The 22,575-nt window shown below is 42.8% G+C and overlaps 1 protein-coding gene across 1 annotated transcript in view; it reads right to left on the bottom strand.

The window, feature by feature from the left end:
- The window catches only part of UGGT2 (UDP-glucose glycoprotein glucosyltransferase 2), a 272,650-nt gene that overhangs the window by 114,179 nt on the left and 135,896 nt on the right, over nt 1-22,575 (bottom strand). The window contains exons 18-22 of the mRNA XM_034758248.1: nt 21,977-22,100; nt 21,798-21,896; nt 20,324-20,418; nt 13,519-13,725; nt 10,048-10,179 (exon numbers count right to left, since the gene is read on the bottom strand). Coding sequence (XP_034614139.1) covers nt 10,048-10,179; nt 13,519-13,725; nt 20,324-20,418; nt 21,798-21,896; nt 21,977-22,100 — 657 coding nt within the window. The remainder of the gene's footprint in view (nt 1-10,047; nt 10,180-13,518; nt 13,726-20,323; nt 20,419-21,797; nt 21,897-21,976; nt 22,101-22,575) is intronic.

Genomic DNA, 22,575 nt, shown 5'->3' with positions numbered 1-22,575 from the left:
TAATAATTATAAAACTGACTTGTCAAACCTGAAATCAAAATTGAGAAGCCAAGTAACTTCAAGTAAATATGTGTACTGAACTCTAGCTATCCACCTTGCAAATCTTCACAATATAGATTTTCTCACACCATGCAGGCAGCCTTCCTTAAACCTGTTGAAGTAAACCAGCGGTCTCAAACTCAATTTACCTTAGGGCCAGTGCCAGTCCTCAAATCCTCCCAGCGCGCCAGTAATGTGACTGAAGATGTTCAGAAAAGAAAACATTTATATTGTATTTTTATTTCAAATGTCTTAGAAATAATAAAACTGTCATATAACTTTATACAATTCTTCGCCTGCCAAAGAATTTTTAGTGTTCGCCAGACACCTGGCAACGCTTCAGTTCTTTCAGTTTGTTGATGTTTGGCCTCAGTGACTGAGGAGTTGAAACCTTCAGGATTGCAGCAACGTGTGCATCAGATAGTTGTGTTCGGTATTTTGACTTATTTATATTCATTGTGGAAAAAAGTTTCTCACAATGTAAGTACTGCCAAACAAGGACATGATTTTTCTGAAAGTTTTGCAAAGATTTGGGAAAGATGGTGGTAGCTGTCTGAAGAACTCTGTGACATCCTTGGTTTCTCTGATTTTAGTCTTTAAAGATGTGTTGCAGTGCATATCAATGAGTTCCATTTGTAAATCACATGGTGCTGTTTCCACATCAACATAAAATGGATTAGCAAACATACTGAAGCTTTCTTTGTGCTTTCTGAAATCTGCAAACCGCTGATCAAATTCTTGCAAAAGCAGGTCAAGCTTAGTAGTGTATTGAGAACCACTGAACTGTATTTCAGAGCCGAGCTCTTCCACAAGTGACTTGCATGCTGGGAAATGAGTGAGATTCCCCTGAGAAATCTGATTTTTCCACAATTTTAGTTTAGTTGTGAATGCTCTCACATGATCATACACTGCTGTCACCAGCTGGCCTGGACTTGCAGCTTCAGGTTTAGGATATTCAGCTCTTGTGTTACGTCAACAAGGAAAGCAAGATCTGTCATCCATTTGTGATCTTCAAATTGTGGTACAGGCATTTTAATTTCTTACATGAATCTTTTCACCTCTGTTTTCAATTCAAAGAATCTCTTTAATGTAGAACCCCTGCTTAGCCAGCGCACCTCAGTGAAGTAGAGCAAGTCACCGTATTTAGATTCAATTTCCTCCAAGAAAGCATGAAACCATCTGTGCTGCAAGCCCCCTGAGTGAATGTAATTCACACATTTCACAACTGACATGACATTGTCAGATTTCAAAGATTTACTGCACAGTGCTTGTTGGTGAATGATGCAGTGCAACGCTATTGGTTGCTCAGTTTTTTGCTCAGCCATCTTTCTTTGTACTAGTGCTACCAATCCATTTTTTTTTTGACCAATCATTGCTGGGGCCCCGTCAGTGGTTAAGCCTGCTAACAAGTGCCATGGCAGACCGTGTTGTTCCAGTGCTTCTGTGAGGCAGTGAAAAATTTCACTGTTCCTTGTTCTACCACGCATTGACGACAAGCTTAGCAATTCTTCAGTTACTGCAAAGTTTTCATCAATGCCTCTCACAAATATGGCAAGCTGTGCACTGTCAACCAAATAGGTACTCTCATTGGTTGCAACTGAATATGCGCGGAAAGTTGTGCTTTTCTTGATAAGCTGCCCATCGAAATCTTTAGAGAGCTCAAGAATACGCTCTGCTACTGTATTTGGAGATAGGAGAGATGTTTTCAGCAATATCAGCCTATCGGGACATATGATCTCACTGACTTTAATAAAGATTGTTTAATAAATTCACCATCCGTAAATGGCTTCCCACACTTAGCAATCATTTCACACCAAAACTGCTGACTCTGACTCTTTTCTCGCTTTCTGAAAAAGATGCTGCTGCTTCGCTATTTCTTTTTTCAATTGTAAGACCATCTTCTCTCTCTCTTCTCCCTGATATTTATCATATTACTGTACATGTTTCATTTTGTAATGTCGTTTGATATTGTAGTCTTTTAAAACAGCAACTTTGTCTTTGCAGATCAAGCATGAAGCAGTCTGTACTCAATGACAAAGTTATCAACAGTCCACTTATCTTGGAATTGGTGGTGTTAATCATCAATTTTCCTTTTTTTAGGTTGAGACAGCTTTCTATAAGGCTGTTTACAAGCAACGTGCGCGCGCGTGTGTGTGTGAGAGAGAGAGATGGGTTATTATTATTCCGGCACAATGGGTTATTATTATCCCTGTGTGACAGCTGGGGAACTGAGGCCTTGCCCAAGGTCACACAGGACATCACTGGCAGAGGCAGCACCAAGAATAGAAACCTGGTCTCTCAGGGACCACCAGCACCTTAACCAAGACCATCCTACCAGGAGGCAGTTCCTGCTCCACTTTCCCACATTCCATGCTCTGCTGACAGCAGGACCTTGCTGGGCTGGGCCTCCTTGGGCATGAAAGCGGCTGAGAAGGAGGCACAGTCATGTCTGCCCACTGGTCAAATGCAGGGGGTGAGGAGCATGGCTACTACCCTAAAGAGATGGGGCAGTTAGTGGTCCTAACTCTCCCTGTGTGTCTGGAATTATGCTCCCATCAGGTACAGTGCCCCCTGATGCTCCTGCTGAGATGGCCCTCTCCTACAAAACCTACCAATATTACATGGGACAGTGGATAAAAAAAGTAAATAAAGGGCACCCTTTCATTACACAGACCTGCAGTGCTAACAGCTGGAAAGAAAAGACAGTTACCTGTTCTGTAACTGGTGTTCTTCGAGATGTGTTGCTCATATCTGTTCCACAGTAGGTGTGCATGTGCGCCACGTGCACAGGTGCCGGAAGTTTTTCTCTTAGCAGTACCCGTAGAGGGGAGCATTGCTGCGACCCCTGGAGTGGCGCCTCTATATCGTGCTATAAGGGGAGCTGCACGCTCCCCCACCCTCGGTTCCTTCTTGCCGGACAACTCCAACAGAGGGGAAGGAGGGTGAGATGTGGAATAGACATGAGCAGCACATCTCGAAGAACACCAGTTATGGAACAGGTAACTATCTTTTTCTTCTTCGAGTGATTGCTCATGTGTATTCCACAGTAGATGATTCCAAGCTATATCTGTTGGAGGTGGGTAGGAATTCATGAGTTCCTGGGACGCAGTACTGCTCTTCTGAACCCGGCATCATCCCTAGTTTGGGACACGATCGCATAATGCACAGTGAACATGTGAATTGAAGACAAGGTGACAGCCCTACAGATGTCCTGGATAGGGACATGGGCTACATAGGCAGCTGACGACGCCTCAGCTCTTGTTGAGTGCACCCTGACGATCGGTGGCAGGGAACCCCTGCCAGATCATAGCACCTGCGTATGCACAAGATGATCCAGCAAGAAAGGCACAGGGTGGAAATAGGCTGCCCCTTCATACACTCAGCCAAGGCAACAAAGAGTTGTGAGGATTTTCAGAACGGTTTAGTCCGATCTAGGTAGAAGGCCAGTGCCCTATGCACATCCAGTGTGTGAAGGCGGCGTTCCTCATTGGAGGGATGGGGCTTGGGACAGAACACAGGGAGAAAGATGTCCTGTTCCATATGGAAGGTGGAGACCACCTTTGGGAGGAATGCAGGGTGTGGGCGAAGTTGGACCTTATCCTTGTGGAAAACTGTATATGGACGTTCTGAGGTCAAGGCCCTGAGCTCTGAGACACGTCGGACTGACGTGATTGCTACAAGAAAAGCTACCTTCCATGAGAGGTGAAACAAGGAACATATGGACAAGGGTTCAAAGGGAGGACCCATGAGGCGGGACAACACCAGGTTTACGTCCCATTGTGGTACAGGGCATCTAGCATACGGGAAAATGGTCAAGGCCTCTTGGGAGGTCATAGTATGGGAGAAGACCAAGTGCCCTTGCACTGGCGGGTGGAAGGCCGATATGGCCGCCAAGTGTACCCTGACAGAGGCGGGTGCCAGCCCTTGGGTCCTAAGGGATAGGAGGTACTCGAGGATAAGCTGGAGCGGGCAGATGATGGGGAGACTCCCCGCTCCCCCACCCACCTGGAAAATCGGGACCACTTCGCCAGGTACGTCCAGTGTGTGGACGGCTTCCTACTTTCCAGGAGGACCTGCCTGACTTCCTCAGAATACCTCCTCTCCTCCTCGTCTAGCCACTGAGCAGCCATGCTGTCAGGTGGAGAGCGGCCAGATTGGGATGAAGGAGGCGGCCCCCATCCTGGGAGAGGAGGTCCGGGCGTAGCAGCAACCTCCTGGGAGGGGCCGCTAGTAGGTCCAGTAGGGTTCCGTACCAGTGCTGATGGGGCCAGGCTGGGGCGGTAAGGATGATACGTGCTTTGACTGTTTTCACTTTTTCTACGACTTTGCCTATAAGGGGAAACGGTGGAAAAGCATAGAAACGCTGGTCCGACCACTGCAGGAAGAAGGCATCTGAGATCGCGTCCCTCTCCAACCCCCACCCCGGGAACAAAATTGGGGGCAATACCGGTTCTGGTGGGTTGCAATCAGGTCCACGTGTGGAATTCCCCACTCTCGGAAGAGCTGGTGAGTGAACTCTGAGTGGAGCGTCCACTCGTAATGGGGGGAGAAAACACTGCTCAGGCGATCGGCATGTATATTGCGGGCGCCCGGTAGGTGGAAAGCCCTCAGGGAGATATCGTGGACTATACAGAATTCCCAAAGGCTCAGGACTTCCTGGCAGAGGGCTGAGGACCGTGCCCCTCCTTGCCTATTGATGTAGAACATCACGGCGGCATTGTCCGCAAGGACTCTAACCACCTTGCCGCGAATCTTCGTGATGAAAGCTACACATGCCAACCGCATTGCCCTGAGCTCCCTGACATTTATATGGAGGGACAGGTCCGAGGTTGACCACATCCCTTGGGTTTGCATGTTCCCTATGTGGGCTCCCCAGCCCAAGTCCGACGCATCGGACACCGGATCTATTGACAGGGCTGCCTCCCGGAAAGGAACCCCTTGGAGCATGTTGCCCGGGGAGGACGACAATTGTAGGGAAGCAATTACCGGGGTTGGTACCGTGAGGACCTTGCCCAGGCCGTCCCGGGCCTGGGAGAACTGGGAGGCTAGCCATAGCTGGAGGGGCCTCATTCGGAGCCTGGTGTGGCGGACCACATACGTGCACACTGCCATGTGCCCTAGGATGTGAAGGCACGCCCTTGCTGTTGTCACCGGAAAAGTTGTGACCAAGGCGATGAGACCTTTGAGGGTTTCGAACCTGCCCACTGGGAGAGAGGCTGTGGCCCTTAAGGAGTCCAGTAGTGCCCCCTATGAATTCTATGCGCTGCATGGGAACTAGCGTTGATTTGGACTCGTTTACCAACAGGCCGAGATTGGCGCATGTGGACAGGAGCAGGTCCACATGGGTGCTCACCTGAGACCGTGAGTTGCCCTTGAGAAGCCAATTGTCCAGATATGGGAACATCTGGACCTCTTCTAGTCTGAGATAGGCTGCTACCACCACCATACATTTTGTGAATACCCTGGGTGCTATGGATAGGCCAAACAGGAGAACCATGAACTGGTAGTGGTTGGGGCCCACCAGGAAACGGAGGAAGCGCCGGTGCCCTTCAAAAATATGTATGTGGTCCAGGGCCGCGTACCAGTCCCCTGGGTCCAGGGAGGGGATAATAGAAGCCAGGGACACCACGCGGAACTTGGAGCGGACAATAAACCGATTGAGATTCCGTAGCTCTAGGATGGGCCTGAGACCCCCTTTCACTTTTGGGATCAGGAAATATCGGGAGAAGCCCCTGCCCTGGAATTCTATTGGCACTCTCTCCGCTGCTTCCAGGTGTAGTAGTCGTTCCACCTCCTGACCTCTTTCCCTGCCTCTTGTCCTTAGAGGGCCCAGGCTGTGAGGCAGAGTGGGACTGTTGTTGAGGCCAGTGCTTCTGGTTTCTCGGTCTCTTGTAAGGGGGCTCATATCTGCTCTGTGCAGGGTGAGCTGACGTCTGCGGTTTGGCCTTGTCCTTAGCCAGAGGGACGTAGAGGCCCACGGTCTGCAGGGTGGTACGAGAGTCTTTAATCCCATGCAGCCTGATGTCCGTCTGTTCAGTGAACAGGGCCTTCCCGTTGAACGGCAGGTCCTGCATGAGGGACTGGGCCTCCGCCGAAAGCCCGGACGGGAGGAGCCACGATGCCCTGCGCAGGCCATTCAGCGAGCCGCCGTATCCGCCGCTGCCTGCAGGGCTGCTTTGGCTGCCGTCGCCCCCTCGTCCACCAATGCCTTAAAGTCCTTCCTACCCTGCTCAGGGAGGAGCGGCTCGAACTTTGGCAGGGATTTCCATAAATTAAAATCATATCGGCTCAGTAAGGCCTGATGGTTGGCCACCCTGAGCTGGAAACTCGAAGAGAAGTAAAGTTTTCTACCAAAAGAGTCTAGTCTCCTGGCGTCTTTATTCTTCCATGTTAATTTCCCAGAAGATTGATCATGCCAATTATCGAGACGTATTTGAGCCAGCACGACATCTTTGGCAGACCCCAGGATGTATGGCACTTACCTCAAAAAAGGAAGTTTTTTCTATTGGTTTACAAGGAGTCCGGTGGCACGTTAAAAACTAACAGATTTATTTGGGCATAAGCTTTCGTGGGTAAAAAACCTCACTTCTTCAGATGTTTCAGATGTTTCACTTGTTTTTGTTGATACAGACTAACACAGCTATCTCCTATTCTTGATCAACTTTGCATTTATCAACACTGAATTTCATCTGCCATTGGCTGCCCAGTCACCCAGTCTTGTGAGACCCTTTGTAACTCTTCACAGTCTGCCCTTGACTTAACTATCTTGAGTAATTTTGTATTATCTGCAAATTTTGCCACCTCACTGTTTACCCCTTTTTCCAGATAATTTATGAATATGTGGAACAACACTGGTCCCAGTACAGACCCCTGGAGGACACCACTACTTACCTCTTTCCATTCTAAAAACTGATAACACTGCTCTCCAGCCAAAATGCTTCTGAAATAAATGTAGTCAAACTTTACTAATTCTGGGTCACTGAGAACGAAAATGATGCTTAAAATTGTTGATTGGCTCTAGTTTTCAAGATATGCTATTGGGTCAGTATATACGACCCTTGACTTGGGAATGGCGGAGGATAAGTGAGTTACAAAGGGAAGGGATCTCAATTTAAACCAGAAATGACTAAAATACATCTTTGACTGGATCTATGAATAAATTTATGACTGGGTTTGGACAGTACTTGCTTTTTAGGCAAAACAATGAATGATGCAATCTGAAGCTGGTATTGCGTCATACATGATCTGAATTGCATCATGTTATTCCTAGAAGTCATGGATGATGCAATCATAACAAAGCTTACATCACTCTGCTGAACAGTGTCGTGCTCTCTTATTTGTCAGTGTTTGATTTTGCAAAAGGACACATTTCTGTTTAGCCAAAGTGAGCAGAGATGCCTCGTACTTGTGTGAAAAGTGCAAATAACTTCTGCTAGGTTTGTGGTGAAGTGACTTTTGCATCACAAAAGCGCAGTATAACCACTATGGTTAAGAAAACCTATCACCTTTATTTTGGCTGCAAAACTGGAGATCAGGACAAGAGGTGGGCCCCACACATATGCTGCAACCCTTGTGCAACAAATCTTCGCCAGTAGTTGAACAGGAAAAGGAAAGCTATGCCTTTTGCAGTGCCAATGATTTGGAGAGAGCCAACAGACCATACCAGCAATTGTTACTTCTGCATTGTGCCTCCAGTTGGGAAAGGTGTGCCAAAGAAGAAAAAGTGGACTGTGCATTATCCAAACATTCCATCAGCTATACGCCCAGTACCCCACGGAGAAGGACTGCCGGTTCCTGATGCACCAGAATCATTCTCACTTGAGTCAGATGAGGAAGAGGATGAAACTTCTGGTCCTGAACCATCGATGTCACAGGACCCACATTTTCTCCCATCCTCCTCCTCTGAACCACACCTCATAACACTAGGTGAACTGAATGACCTTGTCAGGGATTTGGAACTCCCCAAGAGTAAGGCAGAGCTGTTGGGCTCCAGACTACAGCAGTGGAATCTCCTGGCAGGTGATGTTAGGGTTTCCATGTTCCATGACCGTCAAAAGGATCTTGTCCCATTCTTCTTCATGGAAGGTGATCTTGTAGCCTGCAACAACATTGATGGTGTGATGGCAGCCCTCAACATCGTTCACGATCCAGATGAGAGGAGACTGTTCATTGATTCATCGAAGATGAGTCTTAAAGCTGTTTTACTGCATAATGGCAATGTTTTGCCATCAATTCCAGTTGATCATGCAGTCCATATGAAGGAAACCTATGACAACATGAAACAACTTTTGAGGTGCATAAACTATGACCAACATCAGTGGCAGCTTTGTGGCGATTTGAAGGTCGTTGCTCTCTTGCTTGGTCTGCAGACTGGATACACAAAGTACTGCTGTTTTCTCTGCGAATGGGATAGTCCTGCAAGAGATTCCCACTACATCAAGAAAGATTGGCCAGTCATTGAAGCCTGGGAGGAAAAGTGTTCAGCATCCACCACTTGTTGAATCAAGGAAGATTTTGTTACCACCCTTACACGTCAAGCTGGGTCTGATGAAGAACTTTGTCAAGGCCATTGACAAAACACAAGCAACTTTCAAGGACCTCCGTGGAAAATTTCCAAGGTTAAGTGAAGCTAAGATAAAGGAAGGTGTCTTTGTTGGTCCTCAGATTCGTGAACTTCTTCGAGATGATGCATTTGACCATGCACTGCGTGGCAAGGAAAAGATGGCATGGAAAGCCTTCCAGTTAGTGGCAATACATTTTCTCGGAAATAACAAGGCAGACAACTACAGGTTGTTGGTGGAAAACCTCCTCAAGGCATACAAAAGCCTTGGTTGTAACATGTCACTAAAGATAAATGTTTTACACTCTCATCTAGATTTTTTTCCACCGAACTGCGGAGCAGTGAGCGACGAGCACGGCGAGCGATTTCACCAGGACATTGCAACAATGGAGAAACGCTATCAGGGCAAATGGAGCCCATCAATGCTTGCAGACTATTGCTGGACAGTGACAAGAGATGCTCCATTTAATGAATACAAAAGACAAGCCAAGGAGCGCCAAGTAGACACTGAATAGGACTAAACTATGTACATAATAGTTTTTTGCCTTTTGTTTCATAATAAATTTTATTTATATAACCCTTTTGCTGATTTTTAAAGTGTTACATAAACAGGACAGGTGAAATATTATCATGTAAAGCAACCATAAACACATGAAAAGACCTAGGTTTACAATTTATGATTAAAACTCTACTATCTACACAATATACATAGACATAAAATGTAAAAACTTAAATATCTTAGAAACAGTAGCCAATCAGTTGTTTTAATTGTCATATTTGAATTCAGCACATCAAAATACTTAATAAATAGCACATTTTATCTCTGAAGCAGACGACTTCTCAAAAATTGTAGACCGGTGTAATTTATTCCTACCCTTTGTTTTCTGTCTTTTAACCAGTTACTGATCCATGAGAGGACCTTCCACTCTTACTCTCTGGATAGAGGGAAGCCACAGATCTAGCTGCTGCTTCAGAGGCAACTACCATCTAGCACTACTAATAAAATATTTTAACAATTTGAAAGAAATGAAGGGTAAAAACAAGAAGTCCCGCAGGCACAGCAAAGACTCCAATTTACACACATACTCATACTAAGAAAAATAAAAAAGAATGGCAGTGGTTAGGCCTGCATGGCCCTTTGATAACCTCTAGAATATTTAAAAACCTCAGACAGAACTGTTGAGCAAGTTATACAAATACACATTTTTATAAAAGAATTCTGGAAGGGATATAAACCCTCACACTATGGCATAAGTAGTTAATGACTGCAAATGAAATCCGTAATAAAGAACTACAGAAAAAATAAGCAAAAGCGAGTCTACATTTTAGCCACACTGTGGAGAGTAAGAAAGTAATATAATGCATTGACCTTACAATTACATAAAAGTTCAAGGAGAGGAAAGAGAGCATACATGGAGAATAAGAAAATGAACTGTTTCTTTACTTACCCTCCCATTGCTGACAACAGCCATTTGCCCAGGAAGCAGTTTAAGAACTTCTTGACAGAACATTTGGTGAGTTTGAATTATATCCACTCCTAAAGTGTTGTATTTCTTCTCAAAAGTACTGTCATCCATTCCCTAAAGCAGAAGTAAGGTGTAAGATGGTGGCCAGATTCAGCAAAAACAAAATACAGTGATAGTCAGCCACGGTTTTCTTCAAACTATTTATAATGAAAATCTAAACAAGACAAAAGCAAGAGAGAACTCCTCCAGCCTTAGCTTCAGACCAGTCATATAACCCTGGGAGTGAAGCCCTACATATCTGCATTCTCCCGTGTCTCTCCCAAACAGCTAATTTATACTTCTTTCTCCTTGAGCAACAGCACAACAGAAGAGCCAGGCTGAGCCTGAGTTTAAGCACTTTTTGACCAGTAAGTGCTCAGAATACTGTCACATAAAGAATCATAAATCTTACTACAATGAAGTCCACTATTCTGTTAATTTACCCTATCTTGCACTCTTAATCAGAAAAAATGGATTATGAAGGAGAAAAATAAAATTTCTCATTCATAAATATGACAGTAACTAACTTGTAACTGGAGTTCTTCGAACTGGACTCTCCGTATTCACACTTGTAAGATGACCTGATCAGGTGTAGTTTAGATGGTGAAATTTTAATTAGCAGTGCCTGATGGAGAACTCATGCATCACTCCCACCCTTCCTCTGATGGTGAGACCTAAAAGGAGGCATGGCACTCCCGCCAACTCAGTTCCTTCCACATCTCCCTCAGGTCCTGTTTGGAAATCAGGACTCAGTGGAAGAGGGGCAAGGCGGGGCAGTATACATATGCAGAATCTGGTTACAGTTGAGTAATATTAATTTCTTCTTTGAGTAGCTTCTACATATTCCCACTCTTGGGATAGTTTAGCTATCAGTAATCACATTACATGGATTTCCAATTAAAAAGTGATTGAAGAATTGGCCTGCCAAATCTACCACCTGATCATTAATACTTGTAGTTCACTCACTCTTGTTGCTCAAGTAACAGCCATTATGAAAACTGTCTTAATAGACAACTAAAAAAAGAACATTCACTCATTGGCTCTTGAGTAAACAGTGATTTATCAAAACCCAAATAAAATGCAGATCAGTGTAACCACATACAAGATAACAAAAGATAAACAGATTTAAGATATAGTAAGTAACCTAATATGGACTGAACTGGTGCCTTATGTGGAACATTATTATTATTATTATCGGCTCATAATAAAACCCTTTTTCATTTGCTAATATAACATGCATATGTAGACCCTTTCCTATTATTAGGTAAAAACCTTTGCACATCTACAGAACAAGTCCACTCTGTATCCATTAAAATTCTATCACCCACATTATGAGGTGGAGTGAACTCAAGCCCAGATGATAAACTTGTCCTTTCTGGCAGGGCTTTGGAGCTGTGCTCAGGCTCCGCTCCAGGCAAAAACCTGCAGCTCCACTGTTCCGGAGCTGCTCCGTGCTCCAGCTCTGGGCTCTGCTCCAAAGCCCTGCTTTCTGGGGTGCGGGGGTGTAAGTCTGGAGAAGGGGGAAGGGGACACAAGACTCCTCTGAAGAGTTGAAGCAGGTTAGGAAAGAATGGTTACTTAAGTAACTGTGGTTCTTCAAAATGTAGTTTTTGTGGATCGCATTCTAGGTGGGCATAAGCCTCATAGGGGTTTTTTTTTTAATAGCAGTTTCCATTGGGACCATGCATGTGCCCTGTGTTTTCTCATGCTCCTGTACAAAGGCATCAAGGGCAGGACAACAAAGACCTTTCTTCAGTTCCCTCAAAATTTGAAGCCCATATGGCTGAGCACCACAAAAGAAGGGATGGAGGTTGGGTCATGGTATCCACATTGACAATAACATCTCAAAGAACCACGGTTCTAATCTAAAAAAGGTACTGAAGACCAGACCCCAGCCAAATCATGGAGTTGTTCCTGGACATGGTAGAAAGGAACTGTGGTGGCGAGAATGCCACACACCTTTATATAGCCTCACACTCAAAATGTCTGCTAATGCTGAGGGGAGGGTTGGAAGGGGGCATGAGCACTCCAACAGGCACTGCTAGTTGAAGTTCCACTGTTTAAGATGCACGCAATCAACGCATCCCATAAATGGAAATATACAGAGGCCACTTGAAGAACTTCTAAATATATTCTTGAGCAGCTTTCCTAATTAATAATAGTGAAGTACATAGCTGTTTTTGAAACCAGCATTGTAGTCTGCTGCTGTTCCTTGGTGGCTGATATCTAAGTGACCTCTCACTCGGAATTGTTGACTGTGTTTCAAGTTAGCAATAATATAAGAAAACATATTTTAAACAAATTAACTTACTTTCTCTGCTCTAAGGTCAACAGACATGGAAAATGACTGCTGGAAGTTAAGTAATTGAAGCTCTTGTTAATTTCAGTTGCTCCAGTCCATGAAGATTATCACCATCATTGCTAAGGATATAATTTAGTCATGGAAGTCACAGATTCCGTGATTTTACCAGACCTCCATGACTTCTTTGGCTTCAGCTGTCAGTGGCTGCAGCCAAGGCCGGGGCTGTGCACCCCGTTACCCTGCCCAAGTTGCGGCTGGAGCTGTGCATCCCCCCCCCGCCTGCAGCTATGGCTGGAACTGGGCTGTGTGCCACATCTTGCGGCTCTGGGTGGAGGCAGAACTGTGAGCTCTAGTCCCGTGACTTCGGCCGGGGCTGGAGCCAGGGCTATGCCCCCCAACCGAATGACAGTGAGGCTTTGGCTGTCAGTCTCCCCACCCCTCGCTGTGGGGCTTGTGCTGTCAGTCGCCCCCACCATGGGGGTCCAGCTGTCATTTCTCCCCCTCTCCTTCCTCTCCCCCGACTCCCGTTATTTTTAGTAAAAGTCACAGACAGGTCACAGGCTCCTCTGAACGTTTGTTTACTGTCCGCGACGTGTCCATGACTTTTACTAAAAATAACCATGAAAAAATCTTAACCTTAATCATTGCTCAATAAATTCAATACTCAATGTTTACAATAGGAGCAAGGTAACTTTTGGATTAAGCTGATAATTCTTTCCAGATAGGAGTTACAAATCTAGTGTTTAAAAAGTGCAAATCAAGAAATGGCTTTAAAAAAATCAGTCATGACTAGAGCTATTTGGCTCTCAATGACCTGATAGCCACATTGTTCAATAAATTGTGTTTTATTATTTTTCATAATAGAAAAATCTTTCAAAATGCAAACAACATACCCCAGTAACTGTACTTAAGAACAATTATTTTACAGTTAAAATCACTTCCTTTGACCTCATGCTTCATGACACCAGGCAATAGGAAGTTATTCTCAGCTAGAAATGTGCCACCTGAAATATAACTGAAGTAAAGTATCTATGAACAGAAAAAAAGAAATGGGCAATAGTTTATATAAAGACATCAAGTAACTATTATTTAATAAAATGTTGTTTACTGACCGGAACAAGCAATTTTTTAATTTTAGTTCCTGTAGCAAGGGCTTTTGCTGTCTCCTCCTTAGCTATCTTACTTAGGAAACTTTTTAAGCTGCTGTTTTTCTGTGTTAAAAAGGCGGTCAAAATTGCCCTTGCAACAGCTGTGTTATCTTCCGTTATTTTTGACATTGGATTGTTCACAATCCCAAGTCGCGTATGACTGCTTGTTTTCTGCAAACAAAGAAAAATATATAATTATAATCTTATAATTTAATCTACTCACACGTGATGTTTACATATTTATCATCTTAGTCATCTGTGCAGTGAAATATCCTTAGAACAATGGTTCTCAACCTTTCCAGACTACAGTACCCCTTTCAGGAATCTGATTTTTCTTGCGAATCCCAAGTTTCACCTCACTTAAAAACTACTTGCTTACAAAATCATAAAAAAAATACAAAAGTGTGACAGCACTTGCTTATTTCTCATTTTAATCATATAATTATAAAATAAATAGATTGGAATATAAATATTTCAGTGTGATACTTACCATATAATAGTATACACAGCAGTATAAACAATTCATTGTCTATATGAAATTTTAGTTTGTACTAACTTCGCTAGTTCTTTTTATGTAGCCTGTTGAAAAACTATGTAAATATCTAGATGAGTTGACATACCCCCTGGAAGATCTTTGTGTTTCCCTAGGGCAGGGGTTCCCAAATTTGGTTCACAGCTTGTTCAGGGTAAGCCCCTGGTGGGCCACGAGACGCTTTGTTTATCTGAGTGTCCGCAGTTACGGCTGCTTGCAACTCCCAGTGGCCGCAGTTCACCGTTCCCGGCCAATGGGAGCTTACCCTGAACAAGCCGTGAACCAAGTTTGGGAACCCCTGCCCTAGGGGTATACCTAACCCAGGTTGAGAATGACTGCCTTAGAGTGTTTATTTTTGGCTATTAGTTTTAATGGAAAATATATGTGTGACTGCTAAATGTTGACTTTCAGTTAGCAATAGAAAAGGCAGCTAGTAGGCAGATATTTACCCTGTAACAAATATTTTAAATACAAGATATTCTTCATGGAATGACTACTCTGACAGTTCAGTAGGGAGTACATTTTTAATTAGTGTTAATTATGTGCCATATTTCACTTGCATAACTTTCAAAAATGGCTCAATAGATTTTCTCAAGTTTCTCTAAAAGAGTCAACTTCAGCAGAGAATAAACTGGAGAAATTCACTTAATTATCTCCCAAATCTTGATCATACATCAGAAAGAAAATCTTGAATACTTATTAAAGGCAGTGATGACACACAAGCCTATGGAGGAAAAGGCTGATAAGAAATTATTCCTTGGATGAGTGAGTAAGGACAGTCTGATGAGGTGGCTTTCTAGTCCTCTAAAATCAAGGAGAAGCAAATGAAATATACTGCAATAAAGGATTAAATCACTGGCATTCAAATTGTAGCCTCTTAGTCTCTAAATTGCAGCTCTTGACTCTGTACCCTGAACTGTGCCCGGATTTCAAAAAGGAAATGCCCAAGTGGCCATACTCCAGCTAGGATAGGAGGAGAGCAACACATTCTGGTCACTCTCACTCCCTATCTCTGATGCCCCTTATGCCAGAGACTGTGAGGAGTGAGGTGTAGGAGCGGCTTATGCCACTCCACAGGCAGTGGTTCTCAAAGCCAGTCCGTCACTTGTTCAGGGAAAGCCCCTGTCAGGCGGGGCCAGTTTGTTTACCTGCCACGTCTGCAGGTTTGGCCGATCGCGGCTCCCACTTCGCCGCTCCGGGCCAATGGGGGCTGCAGGAAGGGTGGCCAGCATATTCCTCGGCCCGCGCCACTTCCTGCAGCTCCCATTGGCCTGGAGCGACGAACCGCGGCTGAGAATCTGCCCCAAAGTACTGAAGCAGTTTCTTGACCTTTTGAAACAATATGTATAGCCCTCAGGCTGAAAATTTTGGACACCACTAGATTGAATGGTTCACACAGAAAAGGGGATTTATCCAGATCAGCCCCTCTCCTAGTCAACTAAAGCATCTCCCATGTGGAATTTTTCGTTAGTTTGTTTGGTATTTTTAATAATATTTCATGTATTTGAGTTGTGGGATGCAGCCCTATACAGAACATTGTGCATCACTTGTTTTAAGTTGCTCTCATTTTTTTCTCACCTGTTCTAGGATTTCTGCCTCTATGAGTTTTTTTTTTCTGGTGCCAGGAAACCGATAGGCAGTTCTTACACATTTCCCTCATTCTCCATGGTAAATACCAATACAAGAAAAGCTCCATTTTCCCTCCTGGAGCTTACATGTACACTAGCCTGGACTCGTCAATGATTAGTAAATTTACTTGTATTAATTTCATTTTTTTCTTTACATCTTTTGCCATTCTCTTTCATTGGATCCTTATTTCCCTACTCACAACATTCGTTTTATCTCACCCCTACCTAACACAAGTCAAATTTTAATATTAAGGAAATGTAATTGTTTGTGAAAGGTGCTAGAATAAGAACCCTGAAGATTAAAGTCTCCAAAACAGACACAGATAGTTAGCTTCTTAATGCCGCCAAACCAACCTGTTTCCACCCTGGCTGACAGTAACTACCTTTACCAGATTTCAGAGTAGCAGCCGTGTTAGTCTGTATCCGCAAAAAGAACAGGAGTACTTGTGGCACCTTAGAGACTAACAAATTTATTAGAGCATAAGCTTTCGTGGGCTACAGCCCACTTCTTCGGATGCATATAGAATGGAACATATATTGAGGAGATATATATACACACATACAGAGAGCATGAACAGGTGGGAGTCGTACAGATACAGACATCATCTTCCTTTCCAAATGCAAGCAAATGGACATCAAACCAAAAGGACTAAAGGTAAAAAATCCATTACAATCTACATATCACACAGACTATGCTGAGAGACTGTGTCACACACTCTCAAAGAAACTGCGAAACCACTTGATCAGCATCCTATACAGCAAACAGGGAAAGATTAAGAATGAGCTCTCAAAACTGGATACTCTCAAAAAAACCAACCTTACACACAAACTTCCTCATGGATAGACTTTACAAAAACTAGACAAGCCATTTACAACACAAACTTTGCCTCTCTACAAAGGAAAAAGGACACTAAACTATCTAAACTGCTACATGCCACAAGGAGCCACAACACTAGTTCCCTTCACCCACCCAACAATATTGTTAATCTTTCCAGCTATACTTTTCGCCCAGCAGAAGAGTCTGTCCTTTCTCGGGGCCTCTCCTTGTGTCCCTCCAGACCCATGAACATGATACAGTTCTGCGGTGACCTAGAATCCTACTTTCGACATCTCCAACTCAAAGGTATTTCCAACATACCTCTGAACAGCATACTAACCCACAGAATCCCCCCTACCAGCACTACAAAAAAAAGGATTCTGCGTGGACTCCTCCAGACGATCGAAACAACAGACTGGACTTCTACGTAGATTGCTTCCGTCAACGTGCAAAGGCTGAAATTGTGGAAAAGCAACATCACTTGCCCCATAACCTCAGCCATGCTGAACACAACGCCATCTACAGCCTCAGAAACAACTCTGACGTCATAATCAAAAAGGCTGACAAAGGGGGTGCTGTCGTCATCATGAATAAATTGGAATATGACCAAGAGGCTGCTAGACAGCTCTCTAACACCACATTCTACAAGCCATTATCCTCTGATCCCACCGAGGATTACCTAAAGGAAGTACACCATCTGCTAAAAAAAACTCCCTGACAAAGCACAGGAACAAATCTGTACAGGCACATGCCTAGAAACCCGACCTATTTGCTACCCAAGATCCATAAAACTGTAAATCCTGGACGGCCCATCATCTCAGGCATTGGCACCCTAACATCAGGTTTGTCTGGTTATGTGGACTCTCTCCTCAGGCCCTACGCTACCAGCACTCCCAGCTATCTTCGAGACACCGCTGACTTCCTGAAGAAACTACAATCCATCGGTGATCTTCCAGAAAACACCATCCTAGCCACTATGGACATAGAAGCCCTCTACACCAATATTCCACACAAAGATGGACTACAAGCTATCAGGAACAGTATCCCCGATAATGTCACAGCTAACCTGGTGGCTGAACTTTGTGACTTTGTCCTCACCCACAACTATTTCACATTTGGGGACAATATATACCTTCAAGTCAGCGGCACTGCTATGGGTACCCGCATGGCCCCACAGTATGCCAACATTTTTTTGGCCGACTTAGAACAACGCTTCCTTAGCTCTCATCCCCTAACGCCCCTACTCTACTTGCACTACATTGATGATATCTTCATCATCTGGACCCATGGAAAAGAAGCCCTTGAGGAATTCCACCATGATTTCAATAATTTCCATCCCACCATCAACCTCAGCCTAGATCAATCCACACAAGCGGTCCATTTCCTGGACACTACTGTGCTAATAAGCGATGGTCACATAAATACCACCCTATACCGGAAACCTACTGACCGCTACACTTACCTACATGTCTCCAGCTTCCATTCAGGACACACCACACGTTCCATTGTCTACAGCCAAGCTCTAAGATATAACCGCATTTGCTCCAATCCCTCAGACAGAGACAAGCACCTACAAGATCTCTATCAAGCATTCTTAAAACTACAATACCCACCTGCTGAAGTGAAAAAACAGATTGCCAGAGCCAGACGAGTACCCAGAAATCACCTCCTACAAGACAGGCCCAACAAAGAAAATAACAGAACACCACTAGCTGTCACCTTCAGCCCCCAACTAAAACCTCTCCAGCGCATCATCAGAGATCTACAACCTATCCTGAAAGATGATCCCTCACTCTCACAGATCTTGGGAGACAGACCTGTCCTCGCTTACAGACAACCCGCGAACCTAAAGCAAATATTCACCAGCAACCACACATCACTGAACAAAAACACTGACGCAGGAACCTATCCTTATAACAAAGCCCAATGCCAACTCTGTCCACATATCTATTCAAGTGACATCATCATAGGACCTAATCACATCAGCCATACCATCAGGGGCTCATTCACCTGCACATCTACCAATGTGATATATACCATCATGTGCCAGCAAAGTCCCTCTGCCATGTACATTGGCCAAACCGGACAGTCTCTACGCAAAAGAATTAATGGACACAAATCTGACATCAGGAATCATAATACTCAAAAACCAGTGGGAGAACACTTTAACCTGTCTGGTCATTCAATGACAGACCTGCGGGTGGTTATTTTACCACAGAAAAACTTCAAAAACAGACTCCAACGAGAGACTGCTGAACTGGAATTGATATGCAAACTAGATACAATCAATTTAGGATTGAATAAGGACTGGGAATGGCTGAGCCATTACAAACATTGACTGTATCTCCCCTTGTAAGTATTCTCACACTTCTTATCAAACTGTCTGTCTGTACTGGGCTATCTTGATTATCACGTCAAAAGTTTTTTTTTCCTCTTACTTAATTGGCCTCTCAAAGTTGGTAAGACAACTCCCACCTGTTCATGCTCTCTGTATGTGTGTGTATATATATCTCCTCAATATATGTTCCATTCTATATGCATCCGAAGAAGAGGGCTGTAGCCCACGAAAGCTTATGCTCTAATAAATTTGTTAGTCTCTAAGGTGCCACAAGTACTCCTGTTCTTTTTACCTTTACCAGAGCTCAAGGAACTCATTCTCATTCAATCCTTGCTTCAATCTTCTCTGTGATTACCAATAATAGACTCAATTAGTGAAAATTGCTGTTAGTCTTTAATCCATGAAGAAGTTACCAATTCATTTGACATAGGCTAGTCACCCCCTGGATGGCAATGACTACTGCTGATTACAAACATTGACCATATTTGAAACTACCAACCTACATTTGAAACAGTCTGTATCCCAGTTCTTCAATCCATCTAATTACTTCTCTGGGTAGCTACTCAACCAGGGATATGGGGAAATGAAAAGTAATAGAAGTAGTCCTGACATCTATACTGTATGCTACAATTTCTCCACTGATAATTAGGTGTGGCTATGTTTACACTATGAGCTAGGGGTACTACACATACACATACTCTCCCTATCAAATATTAATAGTGGTGTAGCCACAGTAGCATGGCGAACAGCAGCAGCAGAAGCACAGATTAGCTGTGACGAGCACAAATCTGCCCAAATTCCATGGGTACGTACATGGCATGGCTTAGCCATGCTGCCGCTTTCACAGCTACACTATTATTCATACTTACGCTAGCTCTTATCGACGTGGCATGAGTATATGTATGCAAGCTGTGAATCACCCCTCTAGCTCATAGTGCAGACATAGCCTTTGACTGCAAATTTTAGAGGTAAAGTATTAAAATTTGTGTTACAGTTTATTACACAAGTGAAACATTTTGTCACCTCTTCTAAACAATCCAAAAAGAGTTTTGGAAAACAGGCAGAGATCATCATTTAAGAAACTTCCAAGAGAGATGGATTGAGTAATTCTCTCTTCTATATGACCCAGAAAGTCCCTTTTGCTATTGGTGTTCATATGGCATTTACTTGCAGTCCTTTAAATCCTGTTGGAAATAGCATAGAACTAACAGAAATAAGCAATCTCAAATGCAGAAGACCCTTCACGTTTTCATGAAACTAATTATTAGTCTATTAAAATGTTATATTATTTTACTAAGTTTGCCAATAAGTATTATAAATCTTTGTTTCTTAAATTAAGATTACTTTCATATCTGCTATAATTTAATAAACAGAGCTGTGGACAGTATTCATATTCTTCATAATCGCAGATACTTAAAATCATTATTTTCCAATAGGAATTGTTAGAAACTCACCAGGTGTTTCAAAGCTTTAGAAAGCAGATGTCTCCCAGCTGGCTTGTCAAAATCAGCAATAATCCAGATAGTTACTGCATATATTACATCTTCATCTGAAAATAACAAATAACCCAGTAAAAGAATTTTATTCTAAAAAGTTTAAGTAGATGAGAATATTGTCAAATAACAAAATCAAGGAAAGGCTCTCATCAATGTAACATAATCAGATGATAAACATCAATGTTTATTTAATAAAGTTATTCTGTCCTGTGATGTGCTGCTACACATTACTTCTTATCTAGATCATCACTGGTCATGGTCTCTGCTCCTGCATGTTAGTGAGGTGGGAACTTACTTAAAATTCTAAATAGTATCTTGCCAACCTCTAGTGTTTCAATCATCTGTTCCTTTCAAACTGAAGGTAAAAATATTCTAATATGCAAGAAAAAATATTCCTTTATGTTCAAAGTAATATTTAAATTGTAGCGCCAAAAAAAATCCAAAGACAGCAAAAAAACAAAAAACACCCAACAGCTACAGAAGCCAACCCTTTTACTCAGAGAGCAGGCATGCAGGTGAGTGCTAATCCATCAAAACATATTCTTCAGGAAACTTCAAGTAAGTCATTTCCTCTTCCCCAAAGACAGAGTTATAATAAATGTAGAGACTAAGCAGGGTAAACAGAGAAAAAAATGTAACAGAGTGATCTTTAAAACAGGCAAAAGGAATTGAAAAAGTCAACATGGCATGAACAGCAGCAATATACAAGTTGAGGGCTGGAGTACCTCCAGTAAATTTTAATATTAATAGATATGATAGAACGGCTAATGCTTCTCCATAGATAATGTTCCAGATAAGTTTCTGTTTTAAACTAAAATTTGCACCCTCCCTAAAATCCTCAAGTCAAGTCATATCAGCCTGATAATTGGAGTTTGTGGAGAAAATCTGAAGTCATTTGAATAAGGAGTTCCCAAAACAAAGCACCCTAAATATTAAGCTGTTTTTGTAGGTGCAAAGCTTTCTAATACTTTTTGCCTACATCCATAGGAAAAAACCGGGCATTAGACACGTGAATAACATATGGTCAGATTCTTCTTTGGGAGTAATATTAAAGACAGATTTGCAAAATTAAGTAACAGCGCTCTGTTACTTTTTTGGTTTCAAGTAATCAGATTACTTCTCATGATTACGTTTTGCTTTAAAATAATCTAATACAATTAGGCTACTGTTTTAACAACTTTGATGGTGACTTCAAACCCATCATCAAACAAGCTTACTATCCCAAGAGATTTTGGATGTTGCATAAAAAACAAAAATCAGGGCTCACACAGATCCTTCTTAGATCAGTCTTTGTATTTATATTCACCTCAACCAACACTAACATTTCTTTATTATTCTGAGTTTCCACATAATTACTCACTTGTATGCACTACTGCCATAATTGTAGGCAGACAGTATTACATAGTTAAAAGGTTGTACAAAATAAATTTACCCCTTTTTGTTAAATACTTCATGTTCTGTGAAATTACAGCACTCTTATCTTGTGAGTCCAAAAAGGAAAAAGTAGAGAAATCTTCCACGCCAACAGGAACTGCAAAGTTAAATATATAATTTGTTACAATTAGGAGTTGAAAAACACATGATAACTAAACAGGCAAGAAAAGTATTTACCTGACATGGATATGAAATTTATGTATCTTCTCTTAGTGTCAAGAATAGTGGGATTTATACGGGAAACTACATTACGCTGATCCATGAGGAAATCTACCGCATCCATATGATCGTTTAGCAAACCCTGTAATAGCAAAAATAAATCCCTCTTTTCCATAAACACAAGATGAGCATTTATCTATAAAATAAAATCCAGGATTGTCTCTCTGTGTGTCACTCTGAAGCCTAGAATGTCTGCGGTGTTAGTGTTGTCAGGGACTTTTAACTCAGACAGCACCGTTCATTGTCTGACCGCAGAGAGAGAGACAGGCAACACCAGCAAGGTCCAATACAGAAACAGCTACAAGCATGGCCGAGAGTTCTTTTTGTCCAGAAGATCACCAGGTTCAATCATGAGTGGGATCTGAGGGCTGTTACTGTCCAATTTTTAAGTTCTCAAGTCACTTTGACTTTATGAATTACATCCATGTGACAGCAAGGCATGCATCTATTAAAACAATTTACCAAGGGTCATGGTGGATACTCCATCGCTGACAATTTTAAATTAAGAGTGGATGTTTTTCAAAAAAAAAAAAAAAAAATGCTCTAGGGAAGTTCTA

This window comes from Trachemys scripta, chromosome 1 (genome assembly GCF_013100865.1).
Source record: "Trachemys scripta elegans isolate TJP31775 chromosome 1, CAS_Tse_1.0, whole genome shotgun sequence".
In the NCBI taxonomy this organism is placed as follows: domain Eukaryota; kingdom Metazoa; phylum Chordata; order Testudines; family Emydidae; genus Trachemys; species Trachemys scripta.
This window is presented reverse-complemented; position numbering and strand designations above follow the sequence as displayed.